The 20498-nt window shown below is 43.6% G+C and overlaps 2 protein-coding genes across 5 annotated transcripts in view; both read left to right on the top strand.

Annotated features, from left to right (window-relative positions):
- LOC118402005 (phosphatase and actin regulator 1-like) overlaps nt 1-7161 on the top strand; it is an 85234-nt gene extending 78073 nt beyond the window's left edge. For all 4 annotated transcript variants that reach the window (XM_035799792.2, XM_035799793.2, XM_035799790.2 and 1 more), the window contains exons 10-12: nt 338-482; nt 3609-3681; nt 4873-7161. In XM_035799792.2, the coding sequence (XP_035655685.1) occupies nt 338-482; nt 3609-3681; nt 4873-4888 (234 nt within the window). In that variant the 3' untranslated portion in view covers nt 4889-7161. The remainder of the gene's footprint in view (nt 1-337; nt 483-3608; nt 3682-4872) is intronic.
- A 1758-nt stretch (nt 7162-8919) lies between these two features.
- The window catches only part of LOC118402003 (PH domain leucine-rich repeat protein phosphatase 1-like), a 76742-nt gene continuing 65163 nt past the window's right edge, over nt 8920-20498 (top strand). Inside the window, exon 1 of the mRNA XM_035799788.2 lies at nt 8920-10884. Within this exon, the coding sequence (XP_035655681.1) occupies nt 9276-10884 (1609 nt within the window). The 5' untranslated portion in view covers nt 8920-9275. The remainder of the gene's footprint in view (nt 10885-20498) is intronic.

Here is a 20498-nt window from a genome sequence, read left to right as displayed (position 1 = left end):
GGTTAAATAAAATTAAAATTTCCTTAAAGGTCTACACCTGTTGTCACGTGCGCCGAATACAAACTTTGATTTGATATAGGGGTCTTTGCTCTGAACAGTCTACTCATCCAAACACACTCGTCATGTGGAGTACAGTATAGCTGCTTCATAAAGAAGTTGGAGGGACCTTCAGCATACTAGCTTTCAGGCCTGATAAACTTCCTCTGTAGCGGTTGATAATGCTGTCTTTTCCAGTGTTAAGGTTCATGTTATGTCCTTTGCTCTGTGATACCAAATGTTGATTATTTGTCTAGGGCCTATACTCATCACAACACTCTGTTCCTCTCTCTTGTTCCAGCTGAGCCAGAGGCCTACGGTGGAGGAGCTGAGACAGGCTAAGATCCTGATCCGCTTCAGTGACTACGTAGAGGTGTCCGATGCCCCGGAACACGACAGACGGGCAGACAAACCCTGGACCCGCCTCACGGCAGCCGACAAGGCAGGTAGTGGTGGGGATGAGTGGGTAAAAGGAGATACATGTAGCGTTTTAGTGATCATTTCTATATCCTCGTGGAAATGCTAAATGTATCACGTTTGAGACGTACAGCAGCAAGAAGTATGTGAACCCTTTGGAATTACCTGGATTTCTGCATAAATTTGACATACAATTTGATCTTCATCTAAGTCACAGCAATAGACAAACACAGTGTGCTTAAACTAATAACACAAATGGTGGTTGTATTTTTCTTGTCTATATTGAATACATCATTTAAACATTCACAGTGTAGGTTGGAAAAAGTATGTGAACCCCTAATTGGAGTCAACTAACCTGGAGTTGAATCACTGATATGAGTTTGGAGATTTTGGTTAGAGCTGCTCTGCCCCCTAAACACTCACAAACGTTTACGTTTGCTATTCACAAGAAGCATTACCTGATGTGAACCATGCCTCTAACAAAATAGATCTCAGAAAACCCAAGATTAAGGATTGTTGCCTTGCATAAAGCTGGAAAGGGTTACAAAAGTATCTCCAAAAGTCAGTCCACAGTAAGACTAAATGTCTGTAAATTGTGAAATTTCAGCACTGTTGCTACTTTCCCTAGGAGTGTCCATCCTGCAAAGATGACTGCAAGAGCACAGCGCAGAATGCTCAATGAGGTTAAGAAGAATCCTAGAGTGTCAGCTAAAGACTTACAGAAATCTCTGGAAGATGCTAACGTCTCTGTTTACGAGTTTACAATACGTAAAACACTAAACAAGAATGGTGTTCATGGGAGGACATCAAGGAAGAAGCCACTGCTGTCAAAAAAAAACATTTGCTGCACATCTGAAGTTCGCAAAAGAGCATCTGGATTTTCCGCGGCGCTACTGGCAAAATATTCTGTGGACAAATTAAACTAAAGTTGTGGTGTTTGGAAGGAACACAACACTGTGGAGAAAAAAAGGCACAGCACACCAACATCAACCTCATCCCAACTGTAAACTATTGTGGAGGGAGCATAATGGTTTGGGACTGCCTTAGGGCCTGGACAGCTTGCTATCATCGACGGAAAAATTCAGTTTATCAAGACATTTTGCAGGATAAAGTAAGGTTCTCTGTCCGCCAATTGAAGCTCAACAGTAGTTAGGTGATGCAACACACGAAAATACACAAGGACATCAAGAACAGAAGAAAATCCACCTTCTGGAGTGGCCGTCAGTCCTGACCTCAACCCAACTTTGAGATGCTGTGGCATGACCGAGTAGTTCACACCAAACATTCGAAGAATATTGTGGAACTTAAACAGTTCTGTAAAGAGGAATGGCTCAAAATTCCTCCTGATTGTTGTGCAGGTCTGACCCGCAACTACAGGAAACGTTTGGTTGAGGTTATTGTTGCCAAAGGAAGGTCAACCTGTTATTAAATCTAAGGGTTCACATACTTTTTCCAACCTGCACTGTGAATGTTTACGCAGTGTGTTCAATAATGACATGAAAACATATTATTGTTTGTTCTTTGTTTAAGCAGACTGTGTTTGTCAATTGTTGTGACTTTGATGAAGATCAGAACATTTAATGACCAATTTATGCAGAAATCCAGGTAATTCTAAAGGGTTCACATACTTTTTCTTCCCACTATTTATCTAGTATTTTGTCAAGTGGTGTCATTTAGCATCAAGTGGCCTTTGAGGTTGTGTATACTGGTATGAGGTATGGTATTAGCTTCTTTGAAGTCGGTTCATGCTACAGAGAATCTTGTTATCCTATTGTACATAGACACAGCCCTGGGGAGTACATGAGCGACTTGACCTCACATATCTATTATCATTTAGATTTTTCCCAGCCCAACTCAAAGTTCGAAAGTCTGTTGGTCTGTTTTGTTGTACTTCCCCTTTGCTGTTATAGCAGTAACGCCGTGGTAGCAGCCCCTCTGCAGATTGCCCTGGATCAACCAATCTCCACCCTTCAGTTCAGAGCTCAAAGAAGTATAATGCAGGAGTATAATGCCAGGAGATTTCCTCTCCTTACAGCACTTCCAGGCTGCTGTTTATTAGTTCAAATAATCCCTCCCCCTTTTGTTTACCGCCCGAGAGTAAACACCCCCAAGCGATCCTCCCGGGCGTCGGAACGTGGTTCTGACTTTTAATTAACTGTGTATTACTTAGAAGAGCGAGCCGCTCTCCGTTTTCTCCTCTCTGTCATCCCTATGACGTTGGCGGCAGCGGTGGAATCCGAGCATACGGGGTCAACACCTGGGGACCATTCAGGTGCAAAAGCATGGCAGGTAGTTAGTTACACAACGTTCCTTATTACCTAAGATAATAAGGAAGGGACAGACGGGGGAGCCTCCGAAACCCTCAGCCTCCACTAACTGCAAACGCTCCGATAACATTAGATTTGTTCCTGCCGTCTACCAGAGGTCAGGGCTTTTGTCTTCCTGTTTTCAGACCAGTAGCATCGTCCTGTTCAGGCGATGAGACGTTCCCCTGTGTCATCCTGCTGATTAGACTTGTCTGTGACATCACCAGCCTGTGTTAGAACATGTCAGGGGGATTATCCAAAAGACCTGACTGAACCACCACATTTTGTTCCTGGAAGAAGTCCTCTTCGGGGATGGGATCATTTTAAGAATACATTGCATCTAGTCAGATGTGCTTGTACACAATTTTGTTTTAAGAAACTGTCTTTGTTGCACAATACAACCACCACAAAAGGTTGCTTCCGGTGCTGTTATCCCAAATGGTGCCACGAAGGGGGAGGTACGAGAGGATGCATTTCATTATTTTTGTACAGGCTAAAATGTAATGTTTTTCTAAGCACACAGCCCTTGTGAATGTTGCGATACTGATTTAACATGGTGCACAAACGAGGTGCTACTTTGAGTACAAGACTGAGCAATGAGCAACAGGCTGGAGATTATTGAAGGTTCTTTGTTGCTCCCTCAAACCAGCGGGAGGGAAAGGATGGAAAAAGATGGAGACCAAGGAAGAAGTGTGTTTTATTGGAGAGAATTTAGTTGATTCACTCTTGACCTTAAGATGAGAGTAAATTATGCATTTAAAAGGAGTCTGAGCAAGACTGAGTGACTTTTTATTTGTCTGAGCATTAACCCTTTGTTCCCCTTGAAACCTATTTGTCCTTCACAGGCAGCCATACGGAAGGAACTCAACGATTTCAAGAGCCATGAAATGGAAGTGCACGAGTCAAGTCGCCATTTAACCAGGTTAGCATGTTTTTAATGCTATTTATCTGTATACATGAACACGTCCCTGAATGGCATGGTGAAAAGCAATTTCTTTACAAACCTTTAAATACTTCATATGTACGGTGCATCTGGAAAGTATTCAGAAAGTATTTTGTTACGTTACAGCGTTATTCTAAAATGTATTTGAAATATTTTTTCCCCTCAATGTTCACATTATCCCATAATGACAAAGCAATAACAGATGTTTAGAATTTTTTGCAAATTTATTCAAAATAAAAAACGTTACTTTGAGCTCAGGTGCATCCTGTTTGCATTGATCATCCTTGATGTTTCAAGTCCCCCTGTGGTAAATTTGATTGATTGGACATGATTTGGAAAGGCACACACCTGTCTAGATAAGGTCCCACAGTTGACAGTGCATGTCAGAGCAAAAACCAGCCATGAGGTCAAAGGAATTGGTCAAAGGAATTGTCCAAAGGGCTCCGAAGGGCTCCGAGACAGGGTTGTGTCGATGCACAGATCTGGAGAAGGGTACTAAAAAATGTCAGCAGTATTGACGGTCGCCAAGAACACAATGGCCTCCGTCATTCTTAAATGGAAGAAGTTTGGAACCACTAAGAACTCATCCTAGAGCTGGCCCCCCGGCCAAACTGAGCAATCGGGGGGACATCTTCCAACAGGACAACGACCCTAAGCACACAGTCAAGACAACGTAGGCGTGGCTTTAGGACAAGTCTCAATGTCCTTGAGCAGACCATCCAGAGCCCGGACTTGAACCCGATCGAACATCTCTGGAGAGACCAGAAAATAACTGCGCAGCGACACTCCCCATCCACCCTGACAGAGCTTGAGAGGATCTGCAGAGTAGAATGGGAGAAACTCCAAATACAGGTGTGCCAAGCTTGTAGCGCCATAATTAAGACTCAATGCTGTAATCGCTGCCAAAGGTGCTTCAACAAATTTCTGAGTGAAGGCTCTGAATACTTATGTAAATGTGATATTTCAGTTTCATTTAATTTTTTATTGCAAAAACTTCTGTAAACCTGTTTTTTGCTTTGTCATTGTGATGTATTGTGTTTAGATTTGAGGCACTGTATGCATGTATCTATATGTGATACCTTTTACAGTACCCTATAATAAGGGAATTGCAATATGTGACCTTTAGAATTCGTACAAATGACAGAATATTTCTGCTCTTTTCTCCCTCAGGTTTCACAGGCCGTAGACCATCACTGTCTATAGGAACGCCAGACAGACTGGCTGTTTTCCTTCACTGAGAACCATAAGTGCTGGACAGTAAATGGTGCCCATTTCTACAATAAGGCCATGTCTTCTTCTGATTTGAAATGCCTTTTCAATACCCTGCTACTCAGTCGGTCGGTACCTTCCCCTCTAGAGACAAAACAGTAGTTGAACACCTTTAGTAGCCCCTCCAACTCCCACAATTTTCTCAATGTAACTGACTGACGAGTTCGTCCCACACCTTAGTGCTGAGCTCTCAGGAAGGCGCTCAGTGCTTTGGGATGATGATAGTGGGATGGGCTGGTTGGGATTGGACACCTGCCATCTCTACTCCACTGACTGGCTGTCATGGTTACCAGGTACCTATGCCCCGCCCTTGTCACTGTCTCATCATTGGCTTGTCACTATTGGTGGAAGGAGCCTCCACATCCTCACTCAATCAGAAAGGACATTTTTACTCCCTCTACCCATGGACGTTGCAAGAGATGGACTTCAACCACTTGTAGAATGTTATCCTTGGTCTGTTAAGATGAACCTAGTGCTGTTTGTGGATTAATCTACAGTGTTTAATTGGTTAAAGAGAAAAAGAAGTGAGGGGTCCGGTCCATAAAACGTTTCAGAATTATGTGCAATATTTTCCCTCTGTGCTCTCTCCTTAGGTCATAGCGCCCTCTGGGGTTCACCCTGTCATGGCCATGCAATCCCACCTCTACTTCTCCCCATGGTGGTCAGTTCAGTTCCCACTGTACCGACAATGTTGATCTATTGCTAACTGTGAATTTGAAAGTGCAGACAATGTTTTGTTTACACTCTCCAAATATACATTGTGTTTATACAGAGTTATGAAGTAAACATTTTAAATAGAATCACGCTTCAATACTGTTCGTTTCATGTCGGGATCCTGAAAGGATGAAAGGGTAACCTTAATGAAAAATGTAGCTGGCAGATAATGCACTGACTGTATGTGGTAAGGTTGAACAGCTTTTTACATAATTTTTATTTTTAAAAGTGACACTTTGATTTTAAACTGTGGGTTATGTGGCTTTAGGGCATGTCACAGGTCTCTGATGTTTGAATATAGACTCCTTCAGAGAAGAGCTATTTTCTGTCCCAAATCTCATCCTGTTTTCATTATAGTACACTACTTTTGACCAGAGACGCATATGGGCCCTGGTCAAAAGTAGTGTACTAAATAGGGAATAGGGTTCCATTTAGGATGTACATGTGGCTCGCCATCCAGGGATACTTTATGCTTTTTTCTGTTGACAATGAAGCTTTTCTCATTTTGCAGTCTTATGTTTAATGAACTCTGCTGACGTGAGTGCACGGCACTCTATTTATTTTTCAGTCTTTTCTGTATATTTAAGAACAAGTTATATTCCTTCTGCTGCTTGGCAAACTGTATGAAAACCTTTTTAGTTTGCTTGTAAACGGTCCTCTCCATTTTTGTGTTTTTTGTTGCCATTTTAGGAAAGGCCCCAATGGGAATATCAGGATTGAAATGCTATTGGGCACTGTTTTGAGTTGTTTTAAAATGCTACGTATTACTCTTATAGTTGCAATATGAAAATGTTTGCTTGTCATAAGATGTAGATTAGATCTGGTGAAGGGTCTGATTGGCCACCTAAGGTATTAATGTATTTGCATAGGAAAATGCACCAACAAAAAGACATCCTCTGTCATTTTTAACGTCTTTTTATAGTTGAGGCCCAATGAAATTTCCGAAAACATTAAGGAACATCGAAGGTATTGCACATATGTTTGGTTATCAGGTAAACATGGGTCATTATATTATATAAAATGTTAGTTTATTCTCCACTTATTACTTCCCAATGTCCCTGTTTGTTTTTCCTCATTTCATTGGAACAACTTAAATCAGTAGATTCTTCAAGAGATGATGGGGTCATGTTTTCTGCTCCAATCAGCATCCTTGTTGATTCCAGCATCTTGCCAACCACGTCATCATGTTCGCCTCAAACCGTTTTGGGCATTGTTTTGGATCCTAACGCTTTGATCAACATCTTGAGGGGGCTCCTCTCTCTTTTCACAGACCACTTAACCACAGAGCATAGTATGAGGATGGTGTCATGTTGGAATTAAGGAATATGAATTCAGACATAAACTTTTGTTACATGTACTTGTTGAGAAATTAATTTGAAAGTGATTTGATTTATTTTGGAAATGGGAATTCCTTTCCATTTACAATGTGAATGACTCCCTTGTCTGTCTCTCTATTAAACGTCATTATGTATTTTGCATTCTGTTCACTATAATTTAAGACACGTTTTCTCAAACCATGGCAATATTGACATCAGCTATTGGGTCTTTATGGCTGCCCAGGAATTGTAGCTAATGTGATTTAGAGTAAAATACTGCCTTACTACTTTGGCTTTCGCGTGTGTGTGTGTGTGTGTGTGTGTGTGTGTGTGTGTGTGTGTGCGTGTTATGCTTTTGGATCTTTATGTTGACCACCACAACCTCATCGGTCTATCATAAAGAAGTTATCCCACAGAGCTCCAATGAATCACCATGTAATTCTATGGGTTATTCCTTTTTCTTTATGAGTTCAGGGAAGCTCACTCTCTCATCCCAAATAGTCTGGATGTACCACTTGTTGGTGTTTTGGGGTTTCAGAGATCCAATAACTGTTCCAAGCACGTCAAAATATTTTCATCCAACTAAAAAGTCAATTTTGACAATTTATTACATTTGTAAAGCACTTTTCATTCTACAGAATAATGGAAGTAGTAATGTATAGTAAAACCTATGTACAGGATTCTCCAATGGCCTACCCTACGTCAGATCTTCACTTTGCACAGGTAGACAATGCATGTAACGGGTAGACTGATTTGTTTATGTCCAAGAAATCTTATTAAAAGGATTTTCCCAGCAATCATTCTTCACTGGTGTCAATTATTTCAGTGATCCAGTCAAACTCCATTTGTACCCAATTCCAGGATTCAAACTGTTGGTCGCGAGACATCCAAGCAGAAATGACAGCGGGCAGCACTGGTGTGATGGATAAGAACTTGCCCCAATCAGAGAAGGATGAAAGACATTTAACGGCCTGTGCTCTTTATAGGAACCAAATGCTGAAATCAAGTAAGTGCAACTGTTTGTTTTTATTAGCCTAGTTTTAACACTGTAGCCTACTTACACAGTGGGGATGGGTTATGGCTTACCATTAGACACTGTCGACGTGTGCTAAATGAGAAATTCAACGAGATCAATATAATGAGAGTTCTAGTACTGGAATGGAGCAAAAACCTGCACACCTGTCTGTCTCCATATGACCAGGGTTGTCACTAATTAGAGCTGGAACACCACTAGGTGGTGGAAGAGGACAATAGAATATCACTGAGGACAGAAAGTCGGCCAGTCAGCGTGGCCTTGTGAAATGGCGTCCTGATGAGATGGTGCTCCACTCGAGTTATTTCACCCTCGTCGTTACTGGTCGAGTAGACTCGAACTTTATTTCCCCATGCTTTTTAATGCAAGCACGCACATATCATACAGTACATTTGCTTAAAACGGCTAACTAAGTGGGGTATTTAATATTAATGCTGTGTGGGAAAAACATGTTCTGTCTCCCATTTTGATTTAGAATGGTTTTAAACCTGTCGGTCGCATCAAGCATATTTCACAGGTACAGTAATTTGCCTGCGTAGTCAGAAGGTTGAATCCCACTTATCAAAACTAGGCAACGAGAGGGATATTCCTCAGAAGGGGCAGAGCATAAAACGTGGGCGGTGCGTAAAGGTCGTTCCATATAGAAATGTATCTATGTGCATAGAACTGATAAGGCTCTCTACCAAATAACAGGGAGTTGTATTTCTGTGTTTACATATCTATTTACATCATTCTGAACCTTGCCACATTCTGTCTGCTGTGGGTATGCCCTTTATTTGGGAAATGTAGTTTTTACTTTAGTATTTCAACATGAAAGATTGTAGATATCCTTACATTGAAATACATTTCCCACAAGGCAATACAAGGTTGTTCTCACATCTTGTCACCTCATGAATATATATTGTACAGTATTTGCGTAAGAGGTCGGCCGACATTAATTTCATATTCTGCCATAGTATTTTGGTCTAAATGAGACACAGTCACGTCTCCGCCCTTGTACCGATCTCTCACTTCGAGTCCGACCTGTTTTTAGCGGATTTCCTCTGAAATGTTTTCGGGAACGCAGGGGAGATTCCAACTGGAGCGCGGAGGCAAAGAAGGGAATGAATAGCGGGATAAGTACACCACCCAACCGGCGGACATTTGTTTTATTGTGTTCCTATTGTCGCGCTTTTTTAATGTAGAAGGCTGATGTTAAGCCACGTACGCACAGATATCTAGTGTACTTTTCATTTGGTAAAATGGAAAGTGCGCGGGCTGTCGTTGACGAAGGCTTGGCAGATAGAACTGCAACTAAGTTTAAGAAGCCTAGCGGACTGTCTGTCGCCCAGTGGACGCCAGTGGATGATGGTGGTGTACATTTGACGGCCTCTCGTTTAGATATTAGAAATGGGAACAATCCCTCTCAGGCTGCAGTTGGTTCTAGTGCTTCGAATAAAAGTAATGGAAGCACATCTACGAATGGCCGGAGTTTATCCAGTAACTCCAACTCGCTCCTGTTGAGACGGAGGAGGCTGAAGAGGAACCTCTCCGCTGCAACCACATCGGCTGTCACTGCCGCCTGCGGCGCCAAGATGAACTCGACCCTCTCCTCTGCGTCTCTGCATACTCGGAGTCTGGATAGGAAGACTTTGCTGAGGCATCGGCAGAACATGCAACTGCAGCCTTCAGATAGAGAGTGGGTGCGAGTGGATCTTCACAGGGGATCCATACATGTCCACGACAAACTCACATCACCGTCATATCCTAGGCCGGTGCTGTGCACGATCGATACCACCGCTGGCGACATGGCGCTCCGTATGAGCAAACTCAGTAAGTCGAGCTCTGTATTGCGTATATTTTGTAAAGACAACCTAAAGACGGATCAAAACGGAAACTGTAACGTGAAGTATCTATATGACAGTCAGTGCAAACTTATTGAAGACGGTAACGTTAATATTAAGTGCAACCATTCGGGATCCCCAGAATTCAGGGGCGGCCTATCAGACAAGGCAAGTGACCGGTTGAGATTACTGCTTATGGAGAACGCCGATGAGTTGCAAAAGCAACAGGATGAAAAACTTTTGAGTCCGGACTCAGATTCAAAAGATAATATAACTCACTCGTTGTCGGATCAAAATTCGAATTCTAACCTGGATACTCCAAACGAGGATGATCCAGAACAGCGGCTGAACGGAGTGGACAACTACGGGCTCAATTCTGGTTCGGACGTGGAGAGCAGCAGCGCATTCGATGACCTCAGCATCTCGGGGGCTCGGCTCAGTGAGCACCGGGACTCCCTCAGCGACGACATGATCCTGGGCACAGACGCATCCATTCTGAGCCCTAGTTTTGACAGCGCCACGGAGGGCCACGACACCTATGGCAGCTCCTCAGACGAACTGGAGCTCGACTGTCCTACCACAAGCATTGACCCTATTCTCCCGAACGGCAACACAGTCTCTGCCAACTACACGTTTAGCAACGGTGGGCATTTAAACGACTTGACAGAGGATACGGGAGCAGGTAACAGACTCTGTCTAAGCAGGCTGCCACCCAGTAGTAGCGGTAGCTCATTGTCCCGGGCCTGTTCGACAGGTCATAGGCCCGACATCCAAGACCCTGACAATCGCCAGCGTGCTTTGAAAACAGGTTCGGCAGAGGCTGATGAGGATAGAGAAGCAGCAGGTGACACGAGTCCCACACTTTACGTTCAGCTCCACGGTGACGCTGTCAGGAGGCTCGGGCAAGACGAGAGGCCTCTCCAGATCCAGAATGACTTTCTCTTTAAACTGGGATTTAAGGATCCGTGGCGCGTGCAGGAGGAAGGGATGAACACCGAGATTGGCTCCCTGTTACGGTTTTACGCAGGTAAAAATCCACTTGTTACATTACTGTTGAGGTGTGCAATATGTTTGAATGTTATTACAACATACCTGATGTTGACATACTGTCAGATAGATGAATGGGCCCAAGCTACTCTTGAAGTTGGTAAGAATGATAAACAATGTATCTTGTTTATCATTGTGTGCGATTTGCTATATCATGCATTTGTACGTTTTGCGCCATTTGGTGGTTGTATGGAAATGCATTTGAGGTTAACTGTTTCTCCTCCACTTTTGTATTGTTGCAGACCACCCTACATGCTATTCCTAAGCCTACCAACTCTATTTGTATTGGTGTAGACCACCCTACATGCCATTCCTAAGCCTACCAACTCTATTTGTATTGGTGTAGACCACCCTACATGCCATTCCCAAGCCTACCATATTTGTATTTCCATGCCATTCCTAAGCCTACCAACTCTATTTGTATTGGTGTAGACCACCCTACATGCTATTCCTAAGCCTACCAACTCTATTTGTATTGGTGTAGACCACCCTACATGCCATTCCTAAGCCTACCAACTCTATTTGTATTGGTGCAGACCACCCTACATGCCATTCCTAAGCCTACCAACTCTATTTGTATTGGTACATAGACCTACCAACTCTATTTGTATTGGTGTAGACCACCCTACATGCCATTCCTAAGCCTACCAACTCTATTTGTATTGGTGTAGACCACCCTACATGCCATTCCTAAGCCTACCAACTCTATTTGTATTGGTGTAGACCACCCTACATGCCATTCCTAAGCCTACCAACTCTATTTGTATTGGTGTAGACCACCCTACATGCCATTCCCAAGCCTACCAACTCTATTTGTATTGGTGTAGACCACCCTACATGCCATTCCTAAGCCTACCAACTCTATTTGTATTGGTGTAGACCACCCTACATGCCATTCCTAAGCCTACCAACTCTATTTGTATTGGTGCAGACCACCCTACATGCCATTCCTAAGCCTACCAACTCTATTTGTATTGGTGTAGACCACCCTACATGCTATTCCTAAGCCTACCAACTCTATTTGTATTGGTGTAGACCACCCTACATGCCATTCCTAAGCCTACCAACTCTATTTGTATTGGTGTAGACCACCCTACATGCCATTCCTAAGCCTACCAACTCTATTTGTATTGGTGCAGACCACCCTACATGCCATTCCTAAGCCTACCAACTCTATTTGTATTGGTGTAGACCACCCTACATGCCATTCCTAAGCCTACCAACTCTATTTGTATTGGTGTAGACCACCCTACATGCCATTCCTAAGCCTACCAACTCTATTTGTATTGGTGCAGACCACCCTACATGCCATTCCTAAGCCTACCAACTCTATTTGTATTGGTGTAGACCACCCTACATGCCATTCCTAAGCCTACCAACTCTATTTGTATTGGTGTAGACCACCCTACATGCCATTCCTAAGCCTACCAACTCTATTTGTATTGGTGTAGACCTATTTGTATTGGTGTAGACCCTACATGCCATTCCTAAGCCTACCAACTCTATTTGTATTGGTGTAGACCACCCTACATGCCATTCCCAAGCCTACCAACTCTATTTGTATTGGTGTAGACCACCCTACATGCCATTCCTAAGCCTACCAACTCTATTTGTATTAGACCACCCTACATGGCCTACCAACTCTATTTGTATTGGTGTAGACCACCCTACATGCCATTCCTAAGCCTACCAACTCTATTTGTATTGGTGTAGACCACCCTACATGCCATTCCCAAGCCTACCAACTCTATTTGTATTTGGTGTAGACCACCCTACATGCCACCCTACATGCCATTCCCTAAGCCTACCAACTCTATTTGTATTGGTGCAGACCACCCTACATGCCATTCCTAAGCCTACCAACTCTATTTGTATTGGTGTAGACCACCCTACATGCCATTCCCAAGCCTACCAACTCTATTTGTATTGGTGTAGACCATGCCATTCCTAAGCCTACCAACTCATGCCATTCCATTCCTAAGCCTACCAACTCTATTTGTATTGGTGCAGACCACCCTACATGCCATTCCTAAGCCTACCAACTCTATTTGTATTGGTGTAGACCACCCTACATGCCATTCCTAAGCCTACCAACTCTATTTGTATTGGTGTAGACCACCCTACATGCCATTCCTAAGCCTACCAACTCTATTTGTATTGGTGCAGACCACCCTACATGCCATTCCTAAGCCTACCAACTCTATTTGTATTGGTGCAGACCACCCTACATGCCATTCCTAAGCCTACCAACTCTATTTGTATTGGTGCAGACCACCCTACATGCCATTCCCAAGCCTACCAACTCTATTTGTATTGGTGTAGACCACCCTACATGCCATTCCTAAGCCTACCAACTCTATTTGTATTGGTGTAGACCACCCTACATGCCATTCCCAAGCCTACCAACTCTATTTGTATTGGTGTAGACCACCCTACATGCCATTCCTAAGCCTACCAACTCTATTTGTATTGGTGTAGACCACCCTACATGCCATTCCTAAGCCTACCAACTCTATTTGTATTGGTGTAGACCACCCTACATGCCATTCCTAAGCCTACCAACTCTATTTGTATTGGTGCAGACCACCCTACATGCCATTCCCAAGCCTACCAACTCTATTTGTATTGGTGCAGACCACCCTACATGCCATTCCTAAGCCTACCAACTCTATTTGTATTGGTGCAGACCACCCTACATGCCATTCCCAAGCCTACCAACTCTATTTGTATTGGTGCAGACCACCCTACATGCCATTCCTAAGCCTACCAACTCTATTTGTATTGGTGTAGACCACCCTACATGCCATTCCTAAGCCTACCAACTCTATTTGTATTGGTGTAGACCACCCTACATGCCATTCCTAAGCCTACCAACTCTATTTGTATTGGTGCAGACCACCCTGCCATGCCATTCCTAAGCCTACCAACTCTATTTGTATTGGTGCAGACCACCCTACATGCCATTCCTAAGCCTACCAACTCTATTTGTATTGGTGTAGACCACCCTACATGCCATTCCTAAGCCTACCAACTCTATTTGTATTGGTGTAGACCACCCTACATGCCATTCCTAAGCCTACCAACTCTATTTGTATTGGTGCAGACCACCCTACATGCCATTCCTAAGCCTACCAACTCTATTTGTATTGGTGTAGACCACCCTACATGCCATAAGCCCATTCCTAAGCCTACCAACTCTATTTGTATTGGTGTAGACCACCCTACATGCCATTCCTAAGCCTACCAACTCTATTTGTATTGGTGTAGACCACCCTACATGCCATTCCTAAGCCTACCAACTCTATTTGTATTGCCATTCCTAAGCCTACCAACTCTATTTGTAGACCACCCTACATGCCATTCCTAAGCCTACCAACTCTATTTGTATTGGTGTAGACCACCCTACATGCCATTCCTAAGCCTACCAACTCTATTTGTATTGGTGCAGACCACCCTACAAGCCATTCCTAAGCCTACCAACTCTATTTGTATTGGGCGAATGCCATTAGCCTATGTGCCATATCATTGTAATAACAGTAAAACATGACAACCCTTGCCTAAGGGATAGATCATTAACCAAACACTTCCATGCCTCCCCCTTGGCACTCCCCCGCAATTGTAAAACATATTTTGGATGCTAAAGAAATGCATTTATTCATGTCTACATTCATTTTTGCCACATTTATTCTGTTAGACACCTTAATACATTTAAATCATATTGTGAGCTAAACATAAATTCCTTGAAATATTGAATTGAAATTCCATTCATTCCCGTGGAGGACTGCTTTTTCTGGGGAATGCCAATATGGCTGACCAGTGGCATCAAAGTGTTGGCCATTGCATATCATAAATCCAGTGTGTATATACACCATTGGTAGAAACATTTACATTTCCTCTGTAATAATGCCATGCAGGTGGAATTACAGGCCCACTCCTTCCTGTTGTCATTAGCTATGAACTTTGACAGGCAAGGTGAGTGAGTATAACAGTCCATACTTAATGCAGGAGGGTATAGATGGGCAGAGATAAGGCTCCCGGGCACAAGTATTGGCAAGGTTAGTGGGGAACTGAATATTTATACCACACAATAACTGCCTATCCAATATCATCATAGTGTGTATAGCTCACACACATTTTGAACACCTGTCCCCTATGGTGTCCAGGCTTGCAGACCAGGCCTGACTGTGTGTATCCTGGCATAAGGTTGTTTGAGAGTTACGCTTTGGTCAAAGTTGCCCTGCTGAAGGCAGTAGGATTTTTAGTGTTGTTTTTTTCCCTCCTCTCCTTCCGTCTTTGTTAAACCATGGCAGCACGCTCCACTCCCATGGACACGCATGACATGGCCACAAAGCCAGCGCTGAACTTATGGCACCCAGACATGGGCCCTGTTCCGGCTTTTGGCCCATTATCATCGTAATGAAAGGCTTGAATGCGTGGGTGGGTGGATGGAGGGAGGGGGAGACTGAGGGATAGGGGGATGGATGGGTTGAGAAAGGGATGGGGGGGGGCGTAAAACCCCAGCTATGTGGAAGAATTCATTGATTTGTGGTCGTTTCGATGCTGCACAGGCCCTGTCCTCCAGGCACCCTTGTCTTCTGGACTGTCACACTAACTGCCTTCCAAGCTGGGTTTGTGTGCCTCAGCCTCAGTTCCATCAGAGAGCAGGAAGCTCTTTCCATTCACTCTTCCACTGCTGATACCCCACCACCACCGCTTCTGCTTTAGCTGGGGGGAGAAAGACGTTTCTACAATGTTCTCCAGGGTCATGAAGGTTTTGGTAATGTGAAGGTGAGCTTTTTCATTTATGAACCTGGTACTGCACGTGAGCAGAGGCCGAAACACACTCTCCCCAAACGCCTGTCCTGCCCTGACTGAGAGAGCTTATTGTTGCAGATGTCGATGTGAAACTGAAAATGGCCACGTGGTTGTTGCTTTCCCATTCACGGTCACATGTGCCAGGCCCATAATTATTTTGTCTGTTTCCAAGGGCCACAGTGGCTTGAGTGGATACTAGTTCATGTAGATGGTTTTATATGATAGGCTGAGTGAGTGTGTGGTTTGTGTCATAGTGTGTGTGTGTGTGATATTTATGGTTAACAATCGACCTGCAGTCTACCAGTGTGGCATACATGTGCAGTCAAGCCAGCCAGTCAACCAACCAGCGGTGACAGCCATTACAGTACGGTAGCTTTGATCCTCCACCTCCAAGGGCTGGGCCAGACACCTAAAACCTCCCTCCCTGTCCTCTCCCGGTCTCCTTTCCATGTACTCTCCCTGTCCCACATGAGCCGGCTTAACTCTGGTCACCTGAGCCCTCCTCGGTCCTCCTCAGGCCCTGTGTGACACTCTTCTCCCCCCCCTTGGTTCACTGCCCAACACGTTAGGTCCCTGTCTGTCACACAGCAGCAACAGCATTCAACAAGGAAGTTAAAACCGAACTGCCCATATGCCCTTGTATGAGGCACTCTCACCACGCCCCATCTCTGATATGGTGGAGGCATGTGAGGAATGTACACTGGCTTCTCTAGAATGTCAGGCATGTCTTCTGGGGAGGAAGTGAAAGGGGAGGAGGCAGGGGAGAGGTTGGAGGGGGATACTATGTCACCATACTGCTCCTGTCACATATTCAACTGACTGACTGAGTGACCGTTCCTCTCAGATGGTGAAGATAAGAGGGGGGTGTGGTGTGTGAATGGAGTCTACTGGACTTCCTGTTAGAGGCCTCACAATCTAATCTCTGTAGTTCTGAATTAATGGCTCTTTAGGCCTGTAGCACAACATTATCATGTTTGTACATTCAACAACACCTGTTGTGAAATATATCTGTTGGAGGAATAGGCCTGAAAGCCTAGCAAATACAGCGAGATTGCCGAGGGGTAGAAAAATGGATCTGCGCTACGAAAATACTACACTGAACAAAAATTTAAACACAACAAGAAACAATTACAAATATTTTACTGAGTTACAGTTCATATAAGGAAATCAGTCAATTGAAATAAATAAATTAGGCCCTAATCTAGGGCTGAGCGGTATACCCCATTTTACAATATACCGGTATTGAAGCGCAGACTGATTTGGGTTTTTACTTTACTTTCATTAACAGTCTATGAATGTTTGTTAAATGTGATACGCCATGTGTAACGTACATTTTTTATAGTTTCTTCGATACTTCAGTCATCTCTCTCCATACCGCTTTCCACACAGACCTAGCCACTCGCCCTGTCACTCAAGGAGCGCATTTGTTGTTCCTCGACCACGAGACACTTGTCTAGTCTACATGGTCAATGCAGCACATGCAAAAATGTCGATGACAAAAATGCTGTTCGCTTTGCTTCTTAATAAAAATCCACTAGCGTTCTATAATTACTTTGTTTCTTCCATCTGTAAACAACTAGCTTGACATTTCTTAGCATGTTGAACCTAAATATTGTTCGCCGCTAATGCTAGTTAGCTGGCTAATAAATGTAGTGAGTCAGAGCAGAGCAAACGTAATTAGCTATACAGCCTGATAATACCAGTGATGGTGTAGACTCAAATCAGCATGTTTGTGTAACAGGATCTTCAAAATGAAAGAGGAATATGCGAAGCATAAATACGTCAGCTAAATTAAGGAGCTAAGAGAACATTCAATGTAGCCAAAGATTATAGGTTCCCCTAGGAAACACTTTGGTTCCTACCCTGTCACAATAACTCCTCCCTGGCATTGTCATTTGCTGTCATGTCAAACAACACTATTATATTCCAACTATAGAATTAGAATAATCATTCTATTTCCATAATTCCAACAGTTCACCCAAGTGTATGCTCTAAATCGCATGTCAAATCAAATGAGGCCTAGATTGCTTGCCCATATTGTGCAGCCCTACGTGGAAATTATCTCAAATAAGTCCAGGAAATGCAGAAATTGATGAAAATGCTGAAAATTATTTGGGGTTGAAGTCAACTTCAGCTGTAAAAAAACAACAATCTGAATGGAGAAAGACCCATTGAAATCACTTAGAATGTATGTGTGGCCACCCTCGGGTCACACACTACTCATGATGTCAAATACGCCACACGATCATAAAAATAAATAAATATTGATATTATATTTTGGCCATATCGCCCTACCCTAATCTATGGATTTCACATGACAGGGAATACAGATATGCATCTATTCGTCACAGATACATTGGATACCTTGGGCTTGGATCAGAAAAGCAGTCAGTATCTGGTGTGACCACCATTTGCCTTATGCAGCGTGACACATCTCCTTCGCATAGAGTTGATCAGGGTGTTGTTTGTTGCTTGAACAAAATTGCATTTTATCGATGGCAATTTGAATGCATAGAGATATGGTGACAAGGTCCCACGCTGTCGTACATGTCTATCCAAAGCATCCCTAACATGCTCAATGGGTGACATGTCTGAGTATGCAGGCCATGAAACAACTGGGACATTTTCAGCTTCCGGGAATTCTGTAGAGATCCTTGGCATATGGGGCCGTGCATTATCATGCTGAAACAATGGGCCTCAGGATCTCATCACGGTATTTCTGTGCATTCAAATTGCCTTCAATAAAATGCAATTGTGTTCATTGTCCATAGCTTATGCCTGCCCATACCATAACCCCACCTCCACCATGGAAAACTGTTAACAACGTTGACATCAGCAAACCGCTCGCCCACACGACGCCATACATACTGTCTGCCATCTGCCCGTTACAAATTCATTTTAATTGTCTGGCGGCAGCTCTGGTGGACATTCCTGCAGTCAACATGCCAATTGCACACTCCCTCAACTTGAGACATCTGTGGCATTGTGTTGTGTGACAAAACTGCACATTTTAGATTGGCCTTCTATTGTCCCCAGCACAAAGTGCACCTGTGCAATGATCATGCTGTTTAATCAGTTTCTCGATATGCCACACCTGTCAGGTGGATGGATTATCTTGGCGAAGGGGAAATGCTCACTAACGGGGATGTAAACACATTTTTTCACACAATTTCGTGAGAAATAAGCGTTTTGTGTGATTGGAACAATTCTGGGATTTCTTATTTCAGCTGATGAAATATGGGACCAACACTGAACTAGGATTAGCTCCTCGCTCCGGGATTTCAGTGTCCTACTGTGGATACGCTGAAATAGGATCAGCCCAGAGTCTTCCCAGGAGAATATCCTAATGAAGCTCTCCCTTGCCAGGCAGATGCCACTGTTTCCCCACTAACATACTCAGAGGTGTGTGTGTGTGTGTGAGAGCCAGAGTGCTTTATAGCAATCCTGAAGTATTTGCTGTCATTAGCCTACTAACTAGCTTTGTTTAGCAAACATCCCACATTTAGGACCAGTTAGGACTTCATTAACACCCAGCGGCCCAGTCTTGATTTTCTAAGATTTCTTTCAGTCTGTCAAACTTATTACTTCCACAAACTGCAGTGTTTTAGCTCAATGAGTCCAAATATGAGCTTACTTGACAGTGAGCATTGCTCTGATATTTTAATTGAGGATCAAATCAAATGTTTTTGGTCACAAACACATGGTTAGCAGATGTTAATGCGAGTGTAGCGAAATGCTCGTGCTTCTAGTCCGACGGTGCAGTAATATCTAACAAGTAATCTAACAAATTCACAATTATTACCTTATTTACACACACACAATGTAAGGGGATGGAATAAGAATATGTACATATATGGCCGTGGCATGGTTAAGATGCAGTAGATGGTATATAGTACAGTATATACATATGAGATGGGTAATGTAGGATATGTAAACATTATTAAAGTGGCAATATTTAAAGTGACTAGTGATACATTTATTAAATCCATTTATTTAAGTGGCCAGAGATTTGAGTCTGTATGTTGGCAGCAGCCTCTCTGTGTTAGTGATGGTTGTTTACCAGTCTGATGGCCTTGAGATAGAAGCTGTTTTTCAGTCTCTTGGTCCCTGCTTTGATCCACCTGTACTGACCTCGCCTTCTGGATGATAGCGGCGTGAACAAGCCGTGGCTTGGGTGGTTGTTGTCCTTGCTGATCTTTTTGGCCTTCCTGTGACATCGGGTGGTGTAGGTGGCAGGTAGTTGCCCCCGGTGATGCATTGTGCACATTGCACTACCTTCTGGAGAGCCTTGCGGTTGAGGGCAGTGCAGTTGCCGTACCAGGCTGTGATACAGCCTGTCTCGTCGTTGTTGGGAATCAAGCCCACCACTGTCGTGTCATCTGAAAACTTGATGATCGAGTTGGAGGTGTGCATGGTCACGCAGTCATGAGTGAACAGGTTCACTGTTATTATGTTGTTGGGTAGACCTATTCAAAAGAACTACTGTGTCACACAATACATTGCTTGCCATGCTTATCACACGTATAAGGCTACTGCTGTGCTGTCTCCACTTCAGAGAGTAGGTTACAACAGGTGAGCTAGACAGTCCGGTAAGAGAGGACAGAGTTTGAGTTTTTCCCTTCCTTCAGGTAAAGAGTTTGGTAGGGTTTTGCAACGTTACTGCGTCACACGTGTTTCTCGGCACCATGTGTCATGAGGTGTACTTTGGCGTGACGGACAGGTGCAGCATGGGAATACATTGCTCATGCGGAATTTATGACAACGGAGATATCTAGCATC

This window comes from Oncorhynchus keta, chromosome 23, assembly GCF_023373465.1.
Source record: "Oncorhynchus keta strain PuntledgeMale-10-30-2019 chromosome 23, Oket_V2, whole genome shotgun sequence".
In the NCBI taxonomy this organism is placed as follows: domain Eukaryota; kingdom Metazoa; phylum Chordata; class Actinopteri; order Salmoniformes; family Salmonidae; genus Oncorhynchus; species Oncorhynchus keta.
Note: the sequence above shows the minus strand (reverse complement) of the source record. Positions and strands in the feature narration are given on the sequence as shown.